Source organism: Mustela erminea, chromosome 18, assembly GCF_009829155.1.
Source record: "Mustela erminea isolate mMusErm1 chromosome 18, mMusErm1.Pri, whole genome shotgun sequence".
NCBI lineage: Eukaryota > Metazoa > Chordata > Mammalia > Carnivora > Mustelidae > Mustela > Mustela erminea.
Window position 1 is genome coordinate 58370736 of NC_045631.1, and position 21332 is coordinate 58392067.

General features: G+C 60.5%; 1 protein-coding gene and 1 long non-coding RNA gene across 15 annotated transcripts; one reads left to right on the forward strand and one right to left on the reverse strand.

The window, feature by feature from the left end:
* Window positions 1-1534: 1534 nt before the first annotated feature.
* LOC116578031 lies at window positions 1535-15035 on the forward strand. Of its 13 annotated transcripts, none has more exons than XM_032321896.1 (7): window positions 8629-9056; window positions 9521-9750; window positions 9943-10188; window positions 10634-10829; window positions 11180-11264; window positions 11345-11469; window positions 14503-15035. In XM_032321896.1, exons 1-5 carry the CDS (start codon window positions 8862-8864, stop codon window positions 11240-11242), a joined length of 930 nt encoding a protein of 309 aa, XP_032177787.1. In that variant the 5' UTR covers window positions 8629-8861; the 3' UTR covers window positions 11243-11264; window positions 11345-11469; window positions 14503-15035. The 13 variants fall into 13 exon arrangements, 8 of the variants coding, with proteins under 8 accessions (XP_032177787.1, XP_032177788.1, XP_032177784.1 ...); XM_032321897.1 differs by having other exon boundaries at window positions 11207-11264; XM_032321893.1 differs by having other exon boundaries at window positions 10634-11264; window positions 14503-14792; window positions 14966-15019.
* Window positions 5795-7665, reverse strand: LOC116578043. 2 transcript variants are annotated; one of them, XR_004280709.1, is made up of 3 exons: window positions 7575-7665; window positions 7222-7394; window positions 5795-7017 (listed from the first exon to the last, which is right to left on the reverse strand). It is a non-coding gene; the product is annotated as an uncharacterized LOC116578043 (long non-coding RNA). The 2 variants fall into 2 exon arrangements; XR_004280710.1 differs by having other exon boundaries at window positions 5798-6499.
* Window positions 15036-21332: the final 6297 nt, after the last annotated feature.

Sequence of the window (21332 nt, forward strand, 5' to 3'; positions counted from 1 at the left end):
GGGTACCCTTCCCCAGGCCCTCCCCCACCATCTCCTCTTCCTGTGGCCAGAGGGATAGAACCTGTGCGGGAAGGAAGAGCAGGGAAGGTTCTAGTGAGTGGACATGGACAGAGCTCATATGGACAAAAGGAGTCAGGCTTTGGGCTCTGCTGTCCTAGAGATGCCCTTGGCCCTTGGCTTTAGGAGGCAAGTATGGGAAAGGGCTTCTGTTGCAGATTTCCAGGCTTGCCTACCTTGTCCACCTGTGCGGATATCCCTAGAGGAGTCACAGGTCATAAGGGACAAGGGTGACCATGGCTGCCTTGCCTCTGGCAGGGTCTGAATCCAGGGACAGTCAGACGTCCAGTGCCCTGGGGGCAGAGCCTACCTACCTTGTTTATGGACAACATCCCTGTGTTGGGCACCCGCTGTGCACTCTAGATACAGACCCTTGGGTTTGAACCCCGGTTATCAGTCACTGAAGGGCACCCTCCTATTCCTAACCGCAGGACATCTGTCTGCTTAGGGTCCCCGGTCTTTCCATTATCTTGCTCCCGGATGGGCCTGTGTCTGTCCCCTGTGCCCCCTTCCCTGCTGGCAGCCCTGCAGAGGGGGGACTAGATCACCCTTGCTGGGGACACCCTGAGCACCCCAGGTTTGCCAGCTGCTGACAGAATGGCTGGGGTCAGGAGAAGCATGATCTCCATGGTGGCAGAGGGGTTTTTGTGGGGGAGGGGTCTTTGGGAAGAAGGAAGGTTGGACCTGAAGCTGGGGAATGGACCAAAGTAGGGGAGGCACTAGGGACCCCATCACAGCATGGGGATTCCCAAGAGCCTCCCCATGGCTCTGGTCTCCAGAGTGGACTATACAACCCCCACCCCGGGGTAGGGGGGGAGAATTTTATGCTTAGATTTAAAATTGATCCTTTTAAAATATCAACCTTCTGTGAATATTGTATACCGCAAATAACACATTCATATAGTCATGGAAACTTATAATCTGTGAATAACAACACAATATACTGTTATGGCTCAAGTGTTTCGTAGTAGAGAGCACGTGATCCAAACAGCAGGAAGGCTTGAAAGTCATTGTCTCTTAGGTCTTAGAAGTCCTAATCCTGGGCAGCTGTGCACCATGTCCAAAGTCCAAGACGGAGAAGGAGCCTCTGCTCCGGGCCCTGGAGGGCTGGCTGCGGGCCATGGGAGTCACGGCGTGGGGTTCAGGAGAGCAGGACCGTCCGGGCACGTGGCGGGCGCGGCCGGTAGAGCACATGACTCTCGATCGAGGGGTCACGAGTTCCTGAGCCCCACACTGGGCAAAGAGATTACTTAAAAGATAAAAAACATGCCGAGGCCTGGAGGTGCCGGGGGCACAGATGCTGGGCGCAGAGACAAGCCTGGGCTCACCCTGGCCCCTGCGTGTCAGAGAGGGGCAGCCACGGCTGGGCCCTTTGACCAGGAACCCCAGAATCCCTTAGGACATTAGGACAACACACAGAGCCGCACCTGCAACACCCTCCCCGCCCCCCCACCCCCGTCTCTTCTGCATCCCTGGGTGGAGCTTCCTCCCTGGAGAGCTTCATTTCACAAACAAATATTGGTCATGCGCCTGCAGGGCCCGGGTCAAGGGCAGGACGTGGCTTGTGCCCTCACGTGTTCCTGGTCAGGTGGGCGGTGGATTGCAACATGAGAGCCATCCCTAGCGAAAGGTGCCCTCCCAGAGTCCTGGGTGAGCAGAGGCTAGTGCTCCCTTCTGGGACGTGCTGCCGCTGAGGAAGGAAGACCAGGGGAAGCTCCGCGGTCCTCAACCCATCCACCTCTTAGGTGTGCTGACCTATGCTGGGTGCTTGGGGGAGGGGGGATGCTTCACCTCCTGATAACGGAGGACCAAGGATAAATGGTCAGGAGCTTGCACAGCGGGGACCATGACCTCCATTTTACAGGTGAGGAAACTGAGGTCCGAGAGGTAGAGTAACTTGCCGGTAAGCAGTGCAGTTAGGACTGGAGCCCGTGGCTGTGAGTACCACGGGCGTGTGTACAGCCGGCAGGGGGCAGTACTGGGAGAACCCGGAGGCACTGTTAACCCTTCTTGCCTTCTCTACTAGGAGGAATCCCTTGTCTTACAAACTCTACGCACCTTGTTTCCTCCTCCAGGAAGTCTTCCAGGATGGCCCCTCGACCCTCCAACACGATACACACCCTTTGCTCGCTCTTTCCTCTGCACCTGGCTTACCTTAGAGCAGCCCTTGTTGTTAGTCACTTGCCAGTGTCCCTGAGCTGTGGGCTAGTGGAGGGCAAGACCTGTGTCTTTCATTCTCAGGATCCCCAGCGGGGATCCAGGTGGGGGCCTGGAACATCCTGGGCTTGAAGGAAATACATGAAATATGTGGATGAGAAATCAGTAGCAAGGGGAGAGGGGCTTCCTTTGGAAGGTGGGAGCTGAAGCTGGAGGAAACATGATTTCCATGAGTAGTGGGGAGTGGGGCAGGGACCAGGGGACAGCTCCAGCAAAGGCCTGCAGAGAGCTGTGCGCGTGGAATCCTGCCTGAGCAGGTGGGCGGCCTGGAGGGACAGGGTGGGAGGGACAGGATCCGACAGTGCTGGGCGGGTCCTGGAGCAGAGGCACCGCGGGACACGCCTTCCTTTAGCCTGGGGCAATCCTGGGCTGACCCTCCGGCCTGGGCAGAAGACGACCCGCAGAGGAGGGCAGCCGCACCCTGCCAGGCCTGCAGCCTGACTCCCTCCGGAAGTCCTTCCAGTCTCTTACCTGAGGCCCTCAAGCTGCACCTGGAAAGGGTGTCCGCCGGCAGCGGGTGAGGGATGAGTGCCCTGTGCCCTCTGCCAGAGCTCCGGAGGGACACTCGCTGGAACCTGACAGCAGTGAGATCACTGACTCATTCATTCATTTCTTCAGTAAATGTTTACGGGGCACCAGCTGGGTGCCTAGACCCCGCCTGGCCTACGAGTTGGGGGAACCCTACCTAGAGACCTGGCCTCTGGGGATGCATGGGCGCCCCCCACCCCCAAGTCCTGGGCTCAGAGCTCCTTTGCCACCATCTCCCCACCCACTCTGGGCCCTGCAGAGCAGCTCCCCCAGGGGCTGGGGGCGGGGCTCGCTGGAGGAGGAGCCCCCGGCTGACCCACCCCAGAGGAGCCCGCGGGGTGGGGACAGCCTCAGTGGGGTGGAGGTGGGCCTCCGCAGCCCCGCCCGGGCCCCACACAGGCGGCTGTTCCCGGAATGGGGGTTTTAAACTTTTTTTTTTGTTGGCGAATATGCATGTGGTCTTAATTATTTATACGCAGCACTTATCTCCCCCAAATGTTTTATCGGGATTCGGCAGATCCGAGAGCGCGAGATGGAAGCCCCGGCGGCGCGGGGGCGGGGAGGGGGTTGTAGGGGAGCAGCGGAAGCGGGGGTGGGAGTGGGGGCGGGGGCGGGGGCGCCGATCTGGGTGTCCCCTAAGTCAGCCCCGGCCGGCGGCCGAGGCTGGGGTGAGGGCGAAATGGACCTCACCCACGGTCGGTTTAACTCTTTCGGGCACGGACGGGCGGGGGCAACCGTAGCGAGCGGCCGGCCTGCGGGAGGCGGCGCCCGGGGTGGGTCTGGGCTCCGGTCTGCGCGGACCCGCCCGCAGGGGACGCTCGCGGAGGCCAGTTCGCCCCGTCGCGGCCCCGGTGGTCAGCAACGCGGGGAGCCCCGCCTCTCGGCAAATCCCGGGAGACCTTAGCAGGGTCCCAGCTCGTTTCTCGTGGGGCTGGGAAGAGGGGAGAGCGGGCGTGACCTCGGAACCCCGCGCCTCCTAACGTCCCGGGCCTTAGTGCTCACCGGCCCCCGGCGACGGGCGCGGTCTTGCCCTGCCCATTCCGCAGCTGGGGAAAGCGGGTCGCGGAGCCGCACGTCTAAGGGCCTCCCGCCGAGCTGCGGCTGGTGCCCACGTGGACTCGGGCGGGTGGTCCTTCCTTCAGCTGCGCGAGGTGGGAGGGGGCCCCCTCCCTCGCTCCCCAGGGCCCCCCAGCTGCAGATGCCCTCCGTATGCCCCCTTCCTGGCCGTTTGGGCAGCGCCACTGGAGATTCCTGGAAGCGCCTCCCGGGCACACCCCCTCCCTGTCGCACCCGCCCACCCAGGCCTGCAGGATTTGCAGGGGGCTCAGAGGCCAAACTCCGCCACCCCCTCCGGGCCCCGAGGAACCTGAGCCTGGAGGGCCTGGGAGCTCCAGACCCTCCTTCCCGCAGTGCCCAGCGCTCCCCAGCCTGAGGTCCTGCCGGCACCCAGGAGGCCCCAACGGGCTGCGGGAAGGGCAGGGCAAAGCGTCGGGTGGGCTGGGAGGGCAGGCCTAGGGCTCCCGGAAACCCACGGAGGCGGGAGTGGGCAGGGGGCATCGGGATCCGGATTCGCGGGTGCACCCTGAAGACTTCTGTGCCTGGGGGCTGCCCCAACCCCCCGAAGCCGCCTTGGGCTTGCGGAAGCCCCTCACCCAGAGTGCTGCGCGGATTCGGGCTGGGAGTGGAGAGGATTTCCTTGAACGCCCCAGTTAGGACCAGTGGGGGCTGAGCTCTTCTTGGACCCTCTGCAATCCTAGACGCCCGCCCTCGGTGGGGCAGAGTCGAGGAGGGGGAGCCTCATTCATGGCATACCCTGAATTTCAGCTCTGGCCACGGGGTCAGCCTCTCCCAAGGCTAAGCTTTTTCAAGAGGGAGGTTCCCCGAGCTCCCCGGCGGCCGCATGGTAATGGGTCTATCGATTAACAGCTCGGTGTCGGGGGGCGCTTCAATGGGGGGCGGGGCAGCCGAGTTAGGGACCTGGCCCCGGTTGCGGGAGGGAGGCCGGGAAGTCGGTAATTCCAGGCTGGGGAGGGCGGGGATCCTCGCAGAGGCAGCCCTGGGGCCCCGGGTGCAAAGCGCCAGCTGGGCCCCCTGGGCCCCTGGAAGAATTGGTTCCCACCAGCCGACCTGTTCCCATAGCCAGAAGTTGCCATGGTGACCCCCTCCCACCTTCAGCTACAGCTTTTCCAGTAAAACCACTGCAGAAATCCATACTTCCCGACAGGCACGCCCCCGGCCCCCCACCCCCCACTCTGCGCGGTCTGGGAGCTCCCGGGAGTTAACCCTCAGCTTGCCGGGTATTGCTGTTTGGGGGCGTCAGGGGAGAGAGAACCCACAACGGGGGGCTTGGGGGGGTGAGGAGAGGGTGGACGGGGGATAGGCCGGTCACCCTATCCCTCAGGGCCCTTGCAAGGGACTTGAACAACTCCAGGAAGCTGGAGGGGAGAAGGGAAGCTGGCTGGGGACTGAAGGCCCCGCCTTGGAGGCGTCTCCCCCGCACCAGGGCTGCTCTGCCTGAGCCCCAAGGGCCCTCCCTGGGTTCCAGTTTTCCAACAGCGACTTCTGTGGGCGCCGTTGGTGTGGGGGTACCGCATCCACCGGCCTGGCCTGCCCCAGCTGGCCGGATTTGCTCTCCTTTCCTCCCAACACAGCGCTTTCCTAGAGGCCCAGGGGCCTCCGCTCCGTAGGGTGGGGGACCCTGCAGTCCCTCGGGGGAGGCTGGAGGCCCCCAGCCTGGCTTTTTGTCCGCAAGTCTGTGGGACAGAAGTCACCCGCAGCTCAGGGTCTCTGCTTCCCCCCCACCCGCCGGAAGTGAGGCTAAGGATGAGGGGGAAGAGGGCATCCACCCTGTTGCTCCCTGGGGACAAGGCCTGTGGTCTCTGCTGGGGGCAGGGTCCCTGGGGACCGCTGGGCTGCTTAGCCCTGGGGTCCGGCTCTGTGGCTCAGCCTGGCCTCCACTCCCAGAGCCATGAGCCGAGATGCTCTAATTGTTCTCTCTGTAGCCGGGGATGAATAATTGAGAGGTCTTTGAAGAGAATTAATTAGCCCGTTTATTGACTGTAAATGCTTTGCTGCGGATGATGAAGGGAAGGCTTACCGCCTGTGCAGGCTGCCTGCTGCCGAGGGCCCCCCGCTGGCCACTTCGGGTGCATCCAGGGTCTCCTCCATGTGACCAGGGCTCAGCCTCTGCCTGGGAGCTGCCCCCTTTTCCCTGAGAAAGGAGGCGGTGGCCGAGCCCCTACGTCCCGGCTTCCCCGGCCTCCTGCTGCAAGGTCCTGTTCCCTTTCTCTTCTAGGAGGCAAGATAAGGGCTGTGCTCCCTGCCAGGAGCACGGCTGGGGTCTGTCCACTGTGGGGAGCGCTTCCCCCAGCACTCCGGACTCCTCTCCTGGGGCCAGGCTCCTGGCAGGGTCCCAGGACCTTCAAGGAGAGAGGCATCCCGGGCAGGGGATCGGTTGTGGGGCTGGCTCTGGGCTCCACGGGTCTCTGTCCATGCTGCACCATGGTCCTTACTGTACCCCAAATGTCCATGTGCTGGTGGGACCGGGGGGGTGGGGCTCGGGCGGCGCGGACAGGGTCAGCTGCTGGGTGGCTGCTAGTTGTTCATAGTAACAGGAGACACTTGCACACCTTTCACCGCACGCCAGGCCCTGGCACATCATCGGACTCAGTCGGTCTTCCCACACAGCCCATTAGACCTGAGAAGGCAGAGCGTGGCCTTGGTCCGCGATGTGCCCATGGGGCTTCAGTGCAGAGCGCAGCACAGACAAGGGCTTAGGGGGGGAAGGGAGGAAGGAAGGGGGGCGGGGAGGAAACTGAGGGGCGAAGCTGGGCTCATAGGAACCTTTTGTCCACTAGAGGACCCACGCTCTGATGTGTCTCCCAGCCCTGGGAATTGGCATCTCTGGGCCCCAGGCCATGCCCAGGGGTCAGCTCCTACCGTGCAGCCACTGGGCACCAGTGAACACAAGTTGGCCAAGAGCGAGCTGGCTTAGGAGCCCCAGCCCTGCAGCTGTGGGCTTGGGTTGGGGAGGGGAGACCTCGCTGGGGAGCCGGCTGGACCCATGCACGAGGCACTTGGTCCTGGTGAGCTATGACAGGGCTGGAGCTAACCCACAGCAGGTGGGGTGGGGGGGCGGCGATGGAGAGCCTGTTGACAGCTCCCATGGGGTGGGGGGGGGGGCGATGCCATGGAGTGACTCGGTCCCTTGTGGACCTGGGGAGAGGGCCAGAGGAGTGGAGATGACCCCGGGGTCACCTCAAAGGAGGACCTGTGTCGGCAGGGGAGGTGGCTCTGGCAGCCCAGTGACCTGGCTCTGGCCCAGAGCAGTCCCCCCTGCTGCAGGGGAATGAGGACCACCCCCCCCCCGCCCCCGTCACCCCACCCCCGCCAGAGCTCCCACTGTCCTTCCATACCTACCCTCTGTGCACTGTGTGTCCCTGGGACGCTGTCCTGTGGGGGGCGCCACTGTCCTGTGGGGGCCACGTCAATGGACTCCCTCTTCCGGAGCCTTCAGTTGGGCCTCTGGGAACTGCCTGCTCTCCTCTGGCCACGGCTGCAGGGGGAGGCCCCTGGCCACCCCATAAAGGCTTCTGCAGCCAAGAGGAGAAGGTGGGTGATGCTGAGCGCACAGGGCCTGGGAACAGGTGGCACACGAGGCGGGAGCTGCCTATTTATTATTTATTTGTTTGACAGAGAGAGAGAGAGCACAGGTCGGGGGGCAGAGGGGACGGAGAAGCAGGCCACGCGCCGGTCCGCCTCTGCCCACTCACTGCGTACCGCTGGTCAAAGCGAGGCCGGCGGTGCTGTGGGCTGATGGTTTGTGTCTCCCCAAAACCCGATCCCGACGGCACATCGACCCCGGACTTTCAGCCTCCCGCACTGGGGAGCCCAGCCTGTGGCTGGTAAGCCCCCAGCCTCTGGTCTGTGACCGCTGCTGCCTGGACAGCCGGAGGGAGACCCATGGCTGTGCCCGGAGCCAAGGACCTGGCTGGATAGTTCTGTTAGACGGGAGGGAAGGGGCGGGACTGCACACCCCTGTTTTTCATTATGAAAATGGCTTTGAGGAACTTGGAAAGCATAAGGGGGCAGGAGGGCACCATGAGTGCCCGCAGAACGCCGCCCAGATTCCATGCTTACTAGTGTCGGCCGTGTTTGTGTGATCAGTCAGCTTGTCCTGGTAAGGTGGTTTTTTTTGTTTGTTTGTTTGTTTTTTAGATTTTATTTATTTATCTGACAGACAGAGATCACAAGTAGGCAGAGAGGCAGAGAGAGGAGGAAGCAGGCTCCCTGCCGAGCAGAGAGCCCGATGTGGGACTTGATCCCAGGACCCTGAGATCATGACCTGAGCTGAAAGCAGAGGCTTAACCCACTGAGCCACCCAGGTACCCCCCTGGTAAGGTGTTTTAAGGCTTTTTAAAAATCAAGGTAAAATATACACCACGTAAAATTTGCCACTTCGGTCATTTGTAAGTTACAGGTCAGTGGCATGAAGGACACTCACGGTGCCCGGCAGCCATCACCGCCGTCCGTCCCCGGGACATCTCCATCTTTCCGAGTGGACCCTGTCCCTATAAACACGGACTCCCTGTGCCCTCCCCCAGCCAGCCCCTGGCCCCCCACCCGCCGTGAATTTGACCAACCCGGATAGTTCAAGTAAGAGAAATCAGGCAGGGGCGCCGGAGTGGCTCCATCCGTGAAGCATCCGCCTTGGGCTTGGATCATGATCTCAGGGTCCTGGGCTCGAGCCCCATCTGTTTCTCGCTCTCCTGCCCCTCTGTGCTCTCCCTCTCTCTCAAATAAATAGATGAAAGTCTTTAAAAAAAAAATAGAGAGAGAGAGAGAACTCAGACAACATTTGTCCTTTCGTGTCTGGCTTATTTCACTCAACGTCTTGTCCCCCGGGGCCACCGCGCTGCCGCTGGTGTCCGAGCTGCCCTTTTTCTTAAGGCTGAATACCGTTCCATCGTGTGCACCGACCACGCTGAGTCCCGTCATCTGCTGATGAACAGTTGGGTTACTTCTCCCTCCTGGCTGCTGTGAATCACGCTTTTGTGAACATGGGTGTGCAAACATCTGTTCGAGGCCTGGCCTTCGGTTCTTCTGGGAGCATCCCTGGGAGCGGGACTGCTGGATCTTGCGGTCAGTCCAGGTTTTGCTTTTTGAGGACCTTCCAAGCTGTTGTCTACAGTGACCTCGGGAGCTCCCATTCCCGCTCACCCGCCCAGGATTCCGATTTCTCCACGTCCTCGCTGGTACCTGCTACTTTCTGGGTTGTTGTTGTTTAATTTAATATTTTAAGGAGTAGTCATCAGAGGCACCTGGGTGGCTCAGTGAATTAATCCTCTGCCTTCAGCTCAGGTAGTGATCTCAGGGTCCTGGGATCGAGCCCCACATCGGGCTCTCGGCTCCGCAGGGAGCCTGCTTCCCCACCCCCGCACTTGCCTCTCTGCCAGCTTGTGATCTCTCTCTCTGTCAAATAAATAAATAAAATCTTAAAAAACAACAAAAAAGGAATAGCCATCATAATGAGTGTGAACTGTGTCTCACGGTGGTTTGGATTTGCCTTTCGATCTCCTGTTCACTTCAGCTGGTTTCAGACAGGTTTCTGGTTCTCGTAGCTGGTACTAGTTAGGGGAGTGGGGTGAGTGGCGGTGACGAGGGAGCCAATCACAGTGTTGTGGCTTGTGGAAAAGTTCACTTCTCTTTCACGGACCAGCCAGGGTGGATGCTCCGGGTCAGGGGAAGCGCTCCTCCTTCCTGGCACCCAGGGGGTTGGCGGCTCTGTCCGCTCAAGGAGGAACACCTGGGCGCTCGGCCCTCCGGCAGGAGGAAGGAGCCCAGCTCCGACAGCATCTTACCGCAGAGCACCCGTGCTGCAGGAGGGGCCGGGAGCGTGCCACGGCACAGAGGAGGAGAGAATGAGCCGCGGACGTTTCCAGCTGGAAGGCGCCGCGCCCCACCCACATGTCCTGCTGTACAGACTGGACCCCATGCTGAGCTTAGGGCTTCGGGGAGGACCCAGGCCATGGCCTCGAGGGTGCTGGTGGGGGGCAGCCTTCCATGAGGGTGGGAGTCAGGACCCCATTGCATTAGGCCCAGGCCCATCGTGCCTACCCACGGCCTCCCTCTTTCTTCCAGGGCCCCGGAGCACCGCTCAGGGCTCGGCTCTCAGAGGGGCCCGAACCCTCCTCTCCATGTTGCTTCTCCGGCTGGGACGAGGGCAGCTTCCCAGGAGCCCCATCCTCAGCCAGGCCTTCTTGACTGCAGACTCCTCTGCTCTGGACGCCAGCTCCCGTGGAAAGCCTGCTGCTCCCCACGCACTGTCCCCATTCAACCTCCCAACAACCCAGCGAGGCGCGCATGGCTCACGACGCTCCCTATGGGGTGAGGACGCGAGGTGGGGTGGGCAGATGGTGTGCCCAAAGGCATATGGCTAGGGTTCAAGGGCACGTTGACACCTGAAGCGGGACCTCTGGAGCCCAGGGGTCCCTGCCAGGGTACGGTGGGCATTGCTGGCTCACTGCCAGGGAAGTCCTGCCCTCTCCCTTGGCCCAAGACTTGGAGAGCTATTTGGGGGCCGGGGGTGGGCGGCATCGGGGGCTGCAGGATGCCGGGGACGCTGGGAGGTGACATTGTGGAGACCCACTTCTCTCCCAGGGTGTGTTTGGAGGCCGATGGCATCTTGGAAAGGGGAATTCGTTGCCCAAGAAGGCTGCTGTGGGGTCCAGAATACAGGCTTCCTTCCTTCTGGGAAGGAGGAGGGTTGAGGAAGAAACCTCCCAGCCCTGTTCTCTGCTAAGCGGATTTCGGTTAAAACTCTGCCTCCCAGCCTGACCCAAAAGGCCTCGGGCGCAGCTCTGAGCCTTTCTCCAGTCCGAGAGGCCCGGGTCTCGGAGACTCCAGATCTGTGTGCAGCCGGAGGCAGACCAGGCGGGGTCTCTGGCCTGCTCAGTGCCCATGGCCCCAGGCCCCCTTCAACAGGGGACTTTGTTTCTTTCCCTGTGGCCCGTAGGATGCGGGAAGAGGTCAGTAGAAGGGAGACAGAGCCAGAGGGGTGTGGATGTCCACCCCTGCCCACCCCCAGGCCCCCTCTGTGCCACAGGAGGCCCCCTGCTGCAGGAGCTGGGAGTGGGGCTGGGGCCAGGTGGGCAGGGCCCCGCTGGGCCCGTGGGAGGGTGGAGAGGGCCCTGGGGAAGGGAGTTACCAGCAGCCTGCTCTGCGGAGACCCCGGGAGGCCCTCCTCCATTCCGGTAATGACAGAACGGGGTGGGATGCCAGCTTCTGCCTCCAGGGCCCAGGCCCTCCCCTCGGCTGTCTCCCACCTGCTCCCCCACACTCCCCTCCTGCCCCACCGCGCCCCTCCCCTCCCTGGAAGGTGCAGAGCTGGGGCTGGCACACCCAGACAGGCGCGGCACGGCCACTCTCCGTGATGACTTGAGCCGCTGGAGGTCCCTGCCCAGGTTGGTGGCCCCTGCTGAGGGGTTGGGGATGATGCCAAGGACAAAGGCAAAATAAAATTAAATTTCCGTATAACTTACAGCCCATTGACAAGACCTTGGGACGGGCCGAGTGACCTTCATCTGGAAGTCAGCTGCCTCCACGTTAGTACTTCCTGTCGAGCAAAGGGCAAACGTATCTTAGTCCTAGCCTGACCTCCAGGACCCCGTAAGTCTACTTTAACGTATAAAAATTCCTCTGGAAACTTCCTTTATCTCTGCTGCCTGAGATACACGTTGGCCGTCACCCCGGGCATATGACCCGCCGATATACATCTGAAGTCTCATGACTCAGGTTTTGCTAGACGGTAGTAAATGACCTTTTCCCAACACCAGCCGGCCCCTCCAGGTCCTGCAAACCTTGCTTCCAAAGTTCCTCAGAGACTCACGCTCCCCCTAGCCACCTCCCCAACTAGAGAGCACGTCATGGGTCACCGCTCCTGACCCAGCACAGCTCTTTGTCCACGCGTCCTGTCCCCGTGCTTTAATAGAATCACCTTTTTGTCCTGACGACATCTCAAGAACTCGTTCTTGGCCGTTGGCTTTGAGCCCTCACATCTCTCCTACACACGAGCACTAATCGCCCGGTGGCCGGGGCCGGGGGGTCTCCCAGGTAGACGGGCAGGGATCCCCTCGGCGCTCGCTGGGACCCCGCGCTCCTCCACTCTGCGGCCGGCAGACGGGGACAGGGCTGGGCTGGCCCCTGAGCCGACGCTTCCTCCCGGCCTCCGTCCCCCACGCATCTCCCTTCCCCATGTCAGTCCTCGCCCCGGCCCAGCAGCGCAGGTGCCGGGAGCCTGGCATGGAGGCCCTTGGGCAGGCTCCCAGGGCCTATGGGGTGGCCCCCTCTTTTCCCAGGAAGAGGAAGGAAGGCCGAGAATCTGGGGAGACAAGCCTCCATCCCCACTCTTCCTATGGCCAGAAGCTGCGCCCTGTGACCTGGCCTCCTGGACACCAGCCATCTGGGGGGGGGGGCAGTGGAGATGGTCCCCAAGGAGGATCCCTCGTCTGGGGGAGAACATCTGCCCTCTTTAGGGGTCCAAGGGCCAATGTCTGCCGTGCCCTGCAGCTCCCTGCGGCCAAGGGGAGGGGCCAGGCTCTCCTGCTTCCCGCCAGGCCCCACTGTGGTCCTTCGCTCTCTGGCCGGCGCAGCAAGCCTTGCCCAGCCCCAGGGGCAGGCTGTTCCAAGGACCCTCACCTTGGCCCTAGAACCCCCCCCCCCCCACTACCTGGGTTAGAGAAAAGGCCTTCTGAGAGCAGGGAGTGGGGGCTGGGCTGGAAGCTGCTGCCTTTCTGCTCCCAAGGGGGAGGGCTAAGCAGGCCATGATGCAAACATGTGTCGATGAGCCCCCCACCCCCAGCCAGTCACCCCCACTCCAGCTGAGATGCCTGCTAGTGGAGCCCCGTGGCCAGGACGCAGGCTGCCAAGGCAGGAGGTCGGTCTCCCGCCGGCAGGGCCTGCTGCGGGGAGGGGCGCCAGTGGCTTTCAGAGCATTTCACTCTGGTAGGAGGACAAGGAGCAGGCAAAGGCACGAAGGGGCCAGCGGTGGTGGTCCCGCACTCCCCAACAAACAGCGAGGTCACGCGCCATGTCCAGAGGTCACTGTCCTAAAGCAGACCAGTTCCTTCGTTGATCTGGCAACTGTGTGCCTGGGCTCCGTTGAGAGCGGGCGCTGTTCTGGGGGTTCATGGTCCATCAGGGAGACGCACCCCTGCCAGGGAAGCGAGGCTGAGAGTGAGGTCGAAGGACTAAGGAGAGCCGGTTTCGGGGACCGAGGTGAGGGACAGGTGGCTGACAGGTGGCTGACGGAATTCCAGACCTGGTTAGGGCAGGCTCCTCGTGGAGGTGATTGGGCCACGCAGTGAGGGGTGGGCCACGCAGTGAGGGGTGAGCCACGGAAAACAAACGTGCGGGGACCACGGGCCTGGGGGGGACGCTGCTCTGGGTGTGTGCTCTGGGCACTGCCAGGGGGCCCGAGACTCTGGGCAGCAAGGTGGGAGGCAGGCGGGGAGGACCTCGTGGGAACCTTGTGGTCACCCGAGCCGTGGGCAGGGAGCCCGCGGGGAGGAGCTGGAGGACCCCTGGGTGGGCGATGCAGGGGCCCCGGGGAGAGTCCCGAGGTGCTGGGAAGTGGCCGCCTCTGGGTGCCTTTTGAAAATACTATATTTCCACCTTATTTGCATTAAGAAAAAACAAAAAGCAGAAACAATGGTCTGTGTGTCCTGTGCTGGTAGGGGCCCGGGGGCCTGTGGGCGCACCTGAGACGGGAAGTGGGTAGGGCAAGAGGCCCCAGGGGACACAGGGCGTCTCCGAGGTGCTCCGCAGAGCCCAGCGGTCTCCTTCAGTGCCGGTCCAGGTGCCACCGGGGCACACCCCCAGCCAACACGCAGAACTAAGCCAATCCCCAGTGAGGAGCAGTAAGAGGGAAACGGGCTATTTACGTAAACTGTCACTCCCTCATCCGGGGAGGCCCCCGGGTGGGGGCGGGGGATGATGGCTATTCTGGGGGACCCCGGGCTCACCTCTCCTAACGTCCCCCTGTTGGAAGGGGAAGGAGCAAAACAGCCCCCTCGGAAGGTAGACTTTTTGCCGCAGCCGAAGTCATTTGCTAACGAGGCTCGGCACGCGAGGCTGATCCAACCCAAATGGTGCAACTTTTGTGTCTGTTTTTGTTTTTTTTGGATTTTATGTTTAAGTAATCTCTAGCCTCAACAGGGGGCTCAAATTTACAACCCCCGAGATCAAGAGTCGCGGACCCAGCCAGCCAGGCGCCCCCGGATGGTGCAACTTTTGATCCCAAACAAGCCCTTGCTCGAAGTCCTGGCGCTGACTTTCCCGGGGGCTCAGAGGCCAGCTCTCAGCCAGGCCTTCTGCAAAGCTTTTAAGGACTAGGGGTGTTCCCTCCTGAGTTAACAGCTCTGCAGAGCTAAGAGAGGCACCAGCTGCGAACTCTCCAGGAGCTCCCCCTGCAGCGGAGCGGGGAGCGCGGGCTCTGCCCAGCACCCAGAACCCTGTTTAGTTTTGTGACAGACATCAGCTACTAGCTCCCCTTTTGTGAGACGGGCGATCGGCGTGCCCCTCCCACATCCCTCCACAGTCCTGGGGCCTCGCTGAAATGTACATGTAAATCCTTACTACCCCCCTCAAAAAAAAAGAAAAAATCTCACTTTTCTCTTATTCTTGACCTTTGTACCTAAACAGTCAATGCCAAGGCTATGTTAACGGTCTGAGCACCCCTCACCTGTCCTCAGTCCAAGCCTGGGGACTTGGTGGAACCCTACTGAGACCAAGAGCCATTTCTTGCCCCCACCACCCCCTCGCAAATGTTCCCCCTTCAAGTGACTTGAAGAAATCACTTGTGGCGGGGGTGGGGGGTTCATCCTTGTTCTTGAGTCCCTCCCTGGGGAGGCTGCCAAGTTCAGTGAAAGAAACAACCAAAGGAAGGCATCTCGTGAAATTCCAATTTCTTCAACGGCGAGTGTTGCTTCCGTGTAAGTATATCCGTGCGATGGGTAGGGGATACGTAAACTAACGATTATTCCTTATGGATCGGAAATTCCCGTTTGCCTGCGCCCCTCGTATGTCTCTGATGACCCTAGCCCCCTCTGCCCCAGAGCTTCTCCTGGCCTCGAAGCTGTATTTTTTATCATCCTGTCTTTCCCAGAGCTGAAACGGCTGCTTCTTTTGGCATTTTTGTAGCTTGATAGTGACAGTAGGGGAAAAAGCTCGTGTCGGCCGGGGCGCCTGGGTGGCTCAGTGGGTTAAGCCTCTGCCTTCGGCTCAGGTCATGATCTCAGGGTCCTGGGATCGAGTCCCGCGTCGGGCTCTCTGCTCAGCGGGGAGCCTGCTTCCTTCTCTCTCTCTGCCTGCCTCTCAGTGTACTTGTAATTTCTCTCTGTCAAATAAATAAATAAAATCTTTAAAAAAAAAAAAAAAGAAAGAAAAAGAAAACTCAGCTACAAAGCGAATCATTCGCCTTATTTGGGCGCGGTCAGAGGGCTAGGACGGATTCCCTGGGAACACCTCTGTGGCTTGTGAATGTCACCTGAGTGTCTGTGCGTCCTCAGAGTTGTCCCGCTGACGTGGGACGCCCACGAGTACCGCGCCCCCTTTGCAGCCAGAGTGGACGTGTCTTCCGTGCTTGGGACCACGCAGTGACGTTTATTCCCAATAATTATGTTGTGGAGGGTTCTCGGTACTTGACGGCTACGATTGCAGTCAAATTTATATTCCACAGAATGATGACGATGTTCGGCTACTAATGGGTTTATTATTTTTGTTTGTTTGTGTTTTAGAACCATGGAAATAAAATTTACTCCCAACAATAAGGCTGCAAGTTGATGTCCCCAAAACTGACCGTAAATAATAAACGAAATAACAGAATGTCTGTAAAACACATTAAAAAAAACAAAACAAAACACATAAAAGAGCCTTCTCGGAAAAAGTGGGCTCTCTGTGTCTCCCCTGCTGGGGCTGGGAGGTGGGGTTGGGGGGGTGAGGAGCCCAGACCAGCCTTCAAGGTCAAGGTCGCTGGGTTGGCCTCAGGAGGACTCTGCCAGCTGGGGAGAAGTTGGTCCACATGTCAGAACCTCCTAACCTGGGAAGTGGGGACAGAAAGATGGGCTCGGAAGGGCCGGCCGTGAGTGCATGTGGTGACCTCCCTCTGGATGGTCCCCGTAGTGGTTTCCTGGGGACCTCGGGGACAAACTCCCACAAAGTGGGGGAGGAGGGCTTAAAACAACGGAAGTCGATGCTGTCGTGGTTTGGGAGACCAGGAGTCCCAAACCGTGATGTGGGGAGGGCCGTACTCCCTCCAAAGGCTCCGGCAGTCCGGTGGCCCACGTGTTTCTTGGCTCGTGGCCTCGAGGATCCTCCAGCCCGTGCCTCTGTGGTCTCCAGTCTCTCTCTGTGTCTCTGTGGCTCTCGCTACTTGGTCCCTCGTAAGGGCACGGGTCGTTGGGTCAGGGGTCAGGGCCCATTCCGATCCAGGATAATCTCATTCAAGCTCCTTAACTCAATGGCATCGCCAAAGACCTTTTTCTCAAACAAGGTCACATTCTTGGGTTCTGGGTGGACGTATGTGGGGGAGGGTCCATCGCCTCCACTACGCCGACATCGTCACCACTGTCCCTGTTCATCCCGGTGCCGGTTGAGAGGTGTGCTGGAAAAGTTGAGAGGAACCAGCCCTGAGGACGGAACGAAGCAGGAGGCGACCCCAGGGGACCGTGTGTTCCATCCACACAAGGGAACATCACCCAGGCTTAAAGAGATGGGACTCGGGGCACCTGCTGCGGTGGGAGGAACCTGGAGGACAAGAGGCCGGTCACGAAAGGATTCCCTGGCCCGCGGTGTCTGGAGTTCAAGTTCAGAGAGACAGGGCGCCTGGGGCGGGGACAGTGCTGAAGCCATTCCTGCCTCACGGGGCACCCACTCAGGGCGTCGATGACTCAACCCTCGGACCTGCTCTCTTCCTACCCTGAGCGCACGCGCCTACGGGTCAGCCGAGCCCGACGGCCCGGGGCCCCAGTCCTGCACGCGGCCTCCTGCTTCCAGGCCTTGCCTGGGCCTTCCGCTCCTCCTGGGCGGTCTCTCTTCTCTCCTCTGCCTGGACGCCGCTGGCCGCGGGACCCCCTCCCTCGCCGTACTCATCCTTCCCTCTGCCCGCTCTGGGAGTGGTCTGCGCCCTGGCGTGGCTCTCAGCACCTGATGGTGGCTTGTTCCACTCCCCCCCCAGCCTGGGTCCCCCGCAGGGTCCCGGACCTCGTCATTCTGCTCTGAGATTCGAGCCTCCGGCTTGAGCTGCTGCTGGCAAGAGCTTGGTTCCTGATGCTCAGAGGAACGAATGGACAGAAGGCAGGTGTCTGGCCCGGCGGGGGGCTGGCCGGGACCTGGGACCTCTTAGGATTCTGCTATTGTGAGGTCGCCCTGAGTTAGAAGTCAGGCCCTCATTCACCCCAAAGATACAAATGTTGGGCTCCAGAGGAGCACGTGCACCCCAGTATTTACCGCAGCGACGTCCACGATAGCCCAACTTACGGAAAGAGCCAAGATGTCCTTCGACAGATGAACGGATGAAGAAGATGTGGCTCGTATGTACAACGGAATGTGACTCTGCCGTCCAAAAAACCAGACTTTGCCATTTGCGACGACGTGGATGGAACCAGAGGTATTACGCTGAGCGAAAGAAGTCCAGAGACCGACAAATACCGTAAGGTTCCACTCATATGAGGAATTTAAGGAACAAAACAGAGGGGCTTAGGGGAAGGGAGGGAAAAGTAAAACAAGACGAAATCAGAAAGAGAGACAAACGATAAGAGACTCTTTTTTTCTTTTCCCCCCAAGATTTTATCTATTTATTTGACAGAGCACAAGCCGGCGGAGCAGCAGAGGGAGAGGGAGAAGCGGGTTCCCACTGAGCAGGGAGCCCGATGTGGGACTGGATCCAAGGACCCGGGGATCACGACCTGAGCCGAAGGCAGAGGCTTCACCAAGAGCCACGGGAGGCCCCATTAGAGAAACAAACCGACAGTTGCTGGGGGGGGACGTGGGGGTGGGAAGGGGGACTGGGTGCTGGGCACCTCGGAGGGCCCGCGATGCATGGGCACTGGGTGTTACTTACAACTGATGAGTCACTGACCTCCGCCTCTGAAACTCATAACACACCCTATGTTCATCAACTGAATTTAAATAAAAAATAAAAGACAATACTATTAAAAAAAAAAAAAAGGGAATTCAGGCCCTGGCAGCAGCCGCTGTTTCTGGGGCCGCTAGAGGGAGACCTTCACAGCCTACGCCTGGCCTCCCACTACGCCAAGGCTGGGAGGGGGGTTGGCCGTGAGCAGCAGCGGCCCTGCTGGGCCTTGGTGAGAATGAGCAGGGAGAGTGTGTGTGTGTGTGTGTGTGTGTGCACGATCGTGTGCAGCCTGGGCCAGAGGGTCTGTGGGCAGTGAGGCCCCTCGTGCACTGCCGGGTGGCCTGGCTTCCTGCGGGTCTGCCTTCTGGATGGTGGGCAACGCTAAGAAGCTGGCGGTAGGGTGGGCGGTGCCACTGGGACAGGGAGGGCAGCAAATTAGAATCAGCAATCCGGCATTACGGGAGGACATGTATTTGGCGCTTTTCTGTGCCCAGTGCTGTTCTCAGCATTCTGGGCGTATTTCTTTTTTAAAGGTTTATTTATTTATCTGAAGAGGGGGGAGAGAGAGAGAGAGAGATTGAGATCACAAGCAGGGGGGAGGGGTAGAGGGAGAAGCAGGCTCCCCGCTGAGCAGAGAGCCCGCTGTGGGACTCGATCCCAGGACCCTGGGATCATGACCTGAGCCGAAGGCAGACGCTTAATCAACTGAGCCATCCAGGCGCCCGCCCAGAGCTTTAAGTAAGGTCAGAGCTGGGACTTGAATCCATGGAGGGGGAGCTAGGATTTGGGCCCCACAGCACTAAGGGAGGGAACCGTCTCAGGGTACAGCCAGGGAGGTCCAAGATAGCCCTTGGGGATCCCCTGTGCCTGGCTTTGGATTCCAGCTCTGCTGCCCGCCAGCCGCGTGTCCTTGGGCAAGACCCCACACTTCTCTGAGCCCTTCTTCCTCCTCTGTAAGCTGGACTCGGGACCCTTCTCTCATGGGGCTATTTAGAGGTTTAACTGAGACACAGGATGTAAAGGGAGCAGACTCTGGGGCTCTTGTTAGGGTCCTTGGTGTGTGGCCACAGGGCTTTTGTATGTGTCTGTGTGGATCTAAGATGCCCATTATAATGCTCTTGCTCCCCCGGCCGTGGACTTGTCTTTGTTTTCCCCTGCCGCTGCCGCAGGGCTGGCTTTAGAGGGTAAGACCCGGAAGGGACCCACACTCCTAAGGATCCTATGCGGGGCTTGATGCTTGGCTGTCATCATTGGGAAATTCTTCATACCACGGGGCGCCTGGGGGGCTCAGTGGATGAAACCTCTGCCTTCGGCTCAGGTCATGATCTCGGGGTCCTGGGATCGAGTCCCGCATCGGGCTCTCTGCTCGGCAGGGAGCCTGCTTCCTCCTCTCTCTCTCTGCCTGCCTCTCTGCCTACTTGTGATCTCTGTCAAATAAGTAAATACAATCTTTAAAAAAAGAAAGAAAATTCTCCATACTTTCTGAAGCCTGGGCCGGGCATATTCACTCCGCACGGGCCCTGCTCTCGTTGCGGCCGGGTTAGTGCTCCGGGTTATTTCCTCTATTCCTGCTTCTACCCTGGGTTGTTTTCAGGGACCCCCGAGGCCTCCCGGCACCTCCAGTTCCCTTGGGTGGATGAGATCTCAGCCAGGCGGAGCTCAGCCTAAGCTTTGCCCCGTCTGGGCCCAGAAATCCTCCTGCTTCAAACGAAGCCTCTGTGCCAGCCCCAACCATTCACCCACCTCCAGCCCCACATCTCAGAGCACACACAGCATCTGGGCCCCCAGGGAGCCGAAGGGGAGGCACACAGGCGGGGGCTTTCAGCCGGCAGTGCTCATCCTCGGCCCCCCGCTCCCGGGCTGGGGACCTGCCCTCTGGCCCAGCCTGACCGTCCAGGGTGAATGACCTTCGGGGCAGGCCGTGTTCTGGGAACAGGTAGTGCTCGGGCCAGCAGGGAAGCCAGAGCTGGGGCCGAGCTGGAGGTCTCTCCGAGGTCCACCCAGGCCGGTGGGATTGCCCTGGATGCTGTGCACACACTCCGGTTACAGACCATCCAAGCGTCACCTGAGGTCACTGCGTAGGAAGGAGTGGGGGCTGGTCTTTTTTACCTGCCCCCCCGCCCCACCGCTGAAGCCTGGTCGGGCTGTGTCCCTCACCCTGGTTTGCCCTCTCTGACGTGAGAAGTCGCCTCACCCTGGGTCTGCCATAGTTCTCAAGGCGGACATCAAAGAGATGTGGGGACTACGGTCCCTCCTCCTTCCCTCCGTGTATCCCCTCAACAATCCGTCATCAGACAACTATGGTGTGGACGTCCCACAGCCACAGAACGTCAGGGCTCGCCCCTTTCCTCCGCAGCGTGGACACCTGCTGCTCCCCCCACCCCCTTCGCCCTCCCCATTGACCCAACTCCAGCCGCAGAGCTAGGCTGGGTCGCGACCCCCGTGGTCACAGTAATTTGGGACTCACATCGCACCACTCGGGCCGGCGGGGGCCCACAGATGCCAATCCTGGGCTTCCGTTTCGCCAGAAGGAGACTCACTTCTCCTGTTGGCCTTGGACCCCCCTGAGACACACGACTCCCCAGGCACTTGCAAGCCTGCAGAGAGCCTGTCGCGGACCCAGTCAGAGCCCCGAAGCAGGGCGCCCCTCCTTGGCTGCTGCTCTGGAGGGGTGAGGCGTGCGGGAGCCCCGAGCTGGTGGATGCTCCCGGGTGTTTAAGTGGCGTTGAGCTTGTTTACTCTAGTTCGTCCCACTGCCCCGGGGGGACAGTTCTCCGCGCTCCCAGGCTGGGGACCTGCTCACCTGCCCTGAAAAGAGCCCCCAGCCATGGGGCCCACTGCTGGATGAGGCAGCCTGCTTGATTTCTGGAACATTCTACCTCGGGAGAGGACTAATAGTGGCCCCACATCTGCCATTTTACTTCTCTGACCTTTCTGCCTTGGCTCTCAGGTCCTGGCACGCGCCGAGTCCCGACTCTCGGAATGCTCTGCTGTTCCCATTCAGGGACCTGGCTGGGGGTCACCCCCTTTGGCATCTCTCCAGAGAACCCCCTTCCAGGGGGCCTTCAGAGACACGCCAGCTCATCCTGCATGACCCTCCCCCAGCCCTCACGACCACCTCGAATGGGTCAGATGAGCACAGGTAATGAAGGTTCCAGGAGGGCGTCGGCCGTCCCCAGGGAGCCCCCGAGGATGGAGGCCTATCCGGGGCGTCAGTGAGTGGGCGTCAGCGGTGGCCCAGGAGGCAGGCAGGGGCATAAGGAGCAAAGAGGGGAGCAGAGTCCCCCTGAGGGCGCTGGGAGAGGAGCCGTCGGAAGGAGACTGGATACGCCCCTGTCATTCTCTGCTGGACACAGTGGGGACTCTGAGCTGCTGGTCCCTTGGAGATGCGTCAAGG

Bases quoted from the DNA above. Each gene is read 5' to 3' on its own strand.
- LOC116578031 (XM_032321893.1), top strand. From the start codon at position 8,862: ATGGGTGTGCAAACATCTGTTCGAGGCCTGGCCTTCGGTTCTTCTGGG. The intron at 9,751-9,942 runs GCGCCGCGCCCC...TCTTTCTTCCAG, and splicing joins CGGACGTTTCCAGCTGGAAG to GGCCCCGGAGCACCGCTCAG. The intron at 10,189-10,633 runs GTGAGGACGCGA...TCTGCCTCCCAG, and splicing joins CTCACGACGCTCCCTATGGG to CCTGACCCAAAAGGCCTCGG.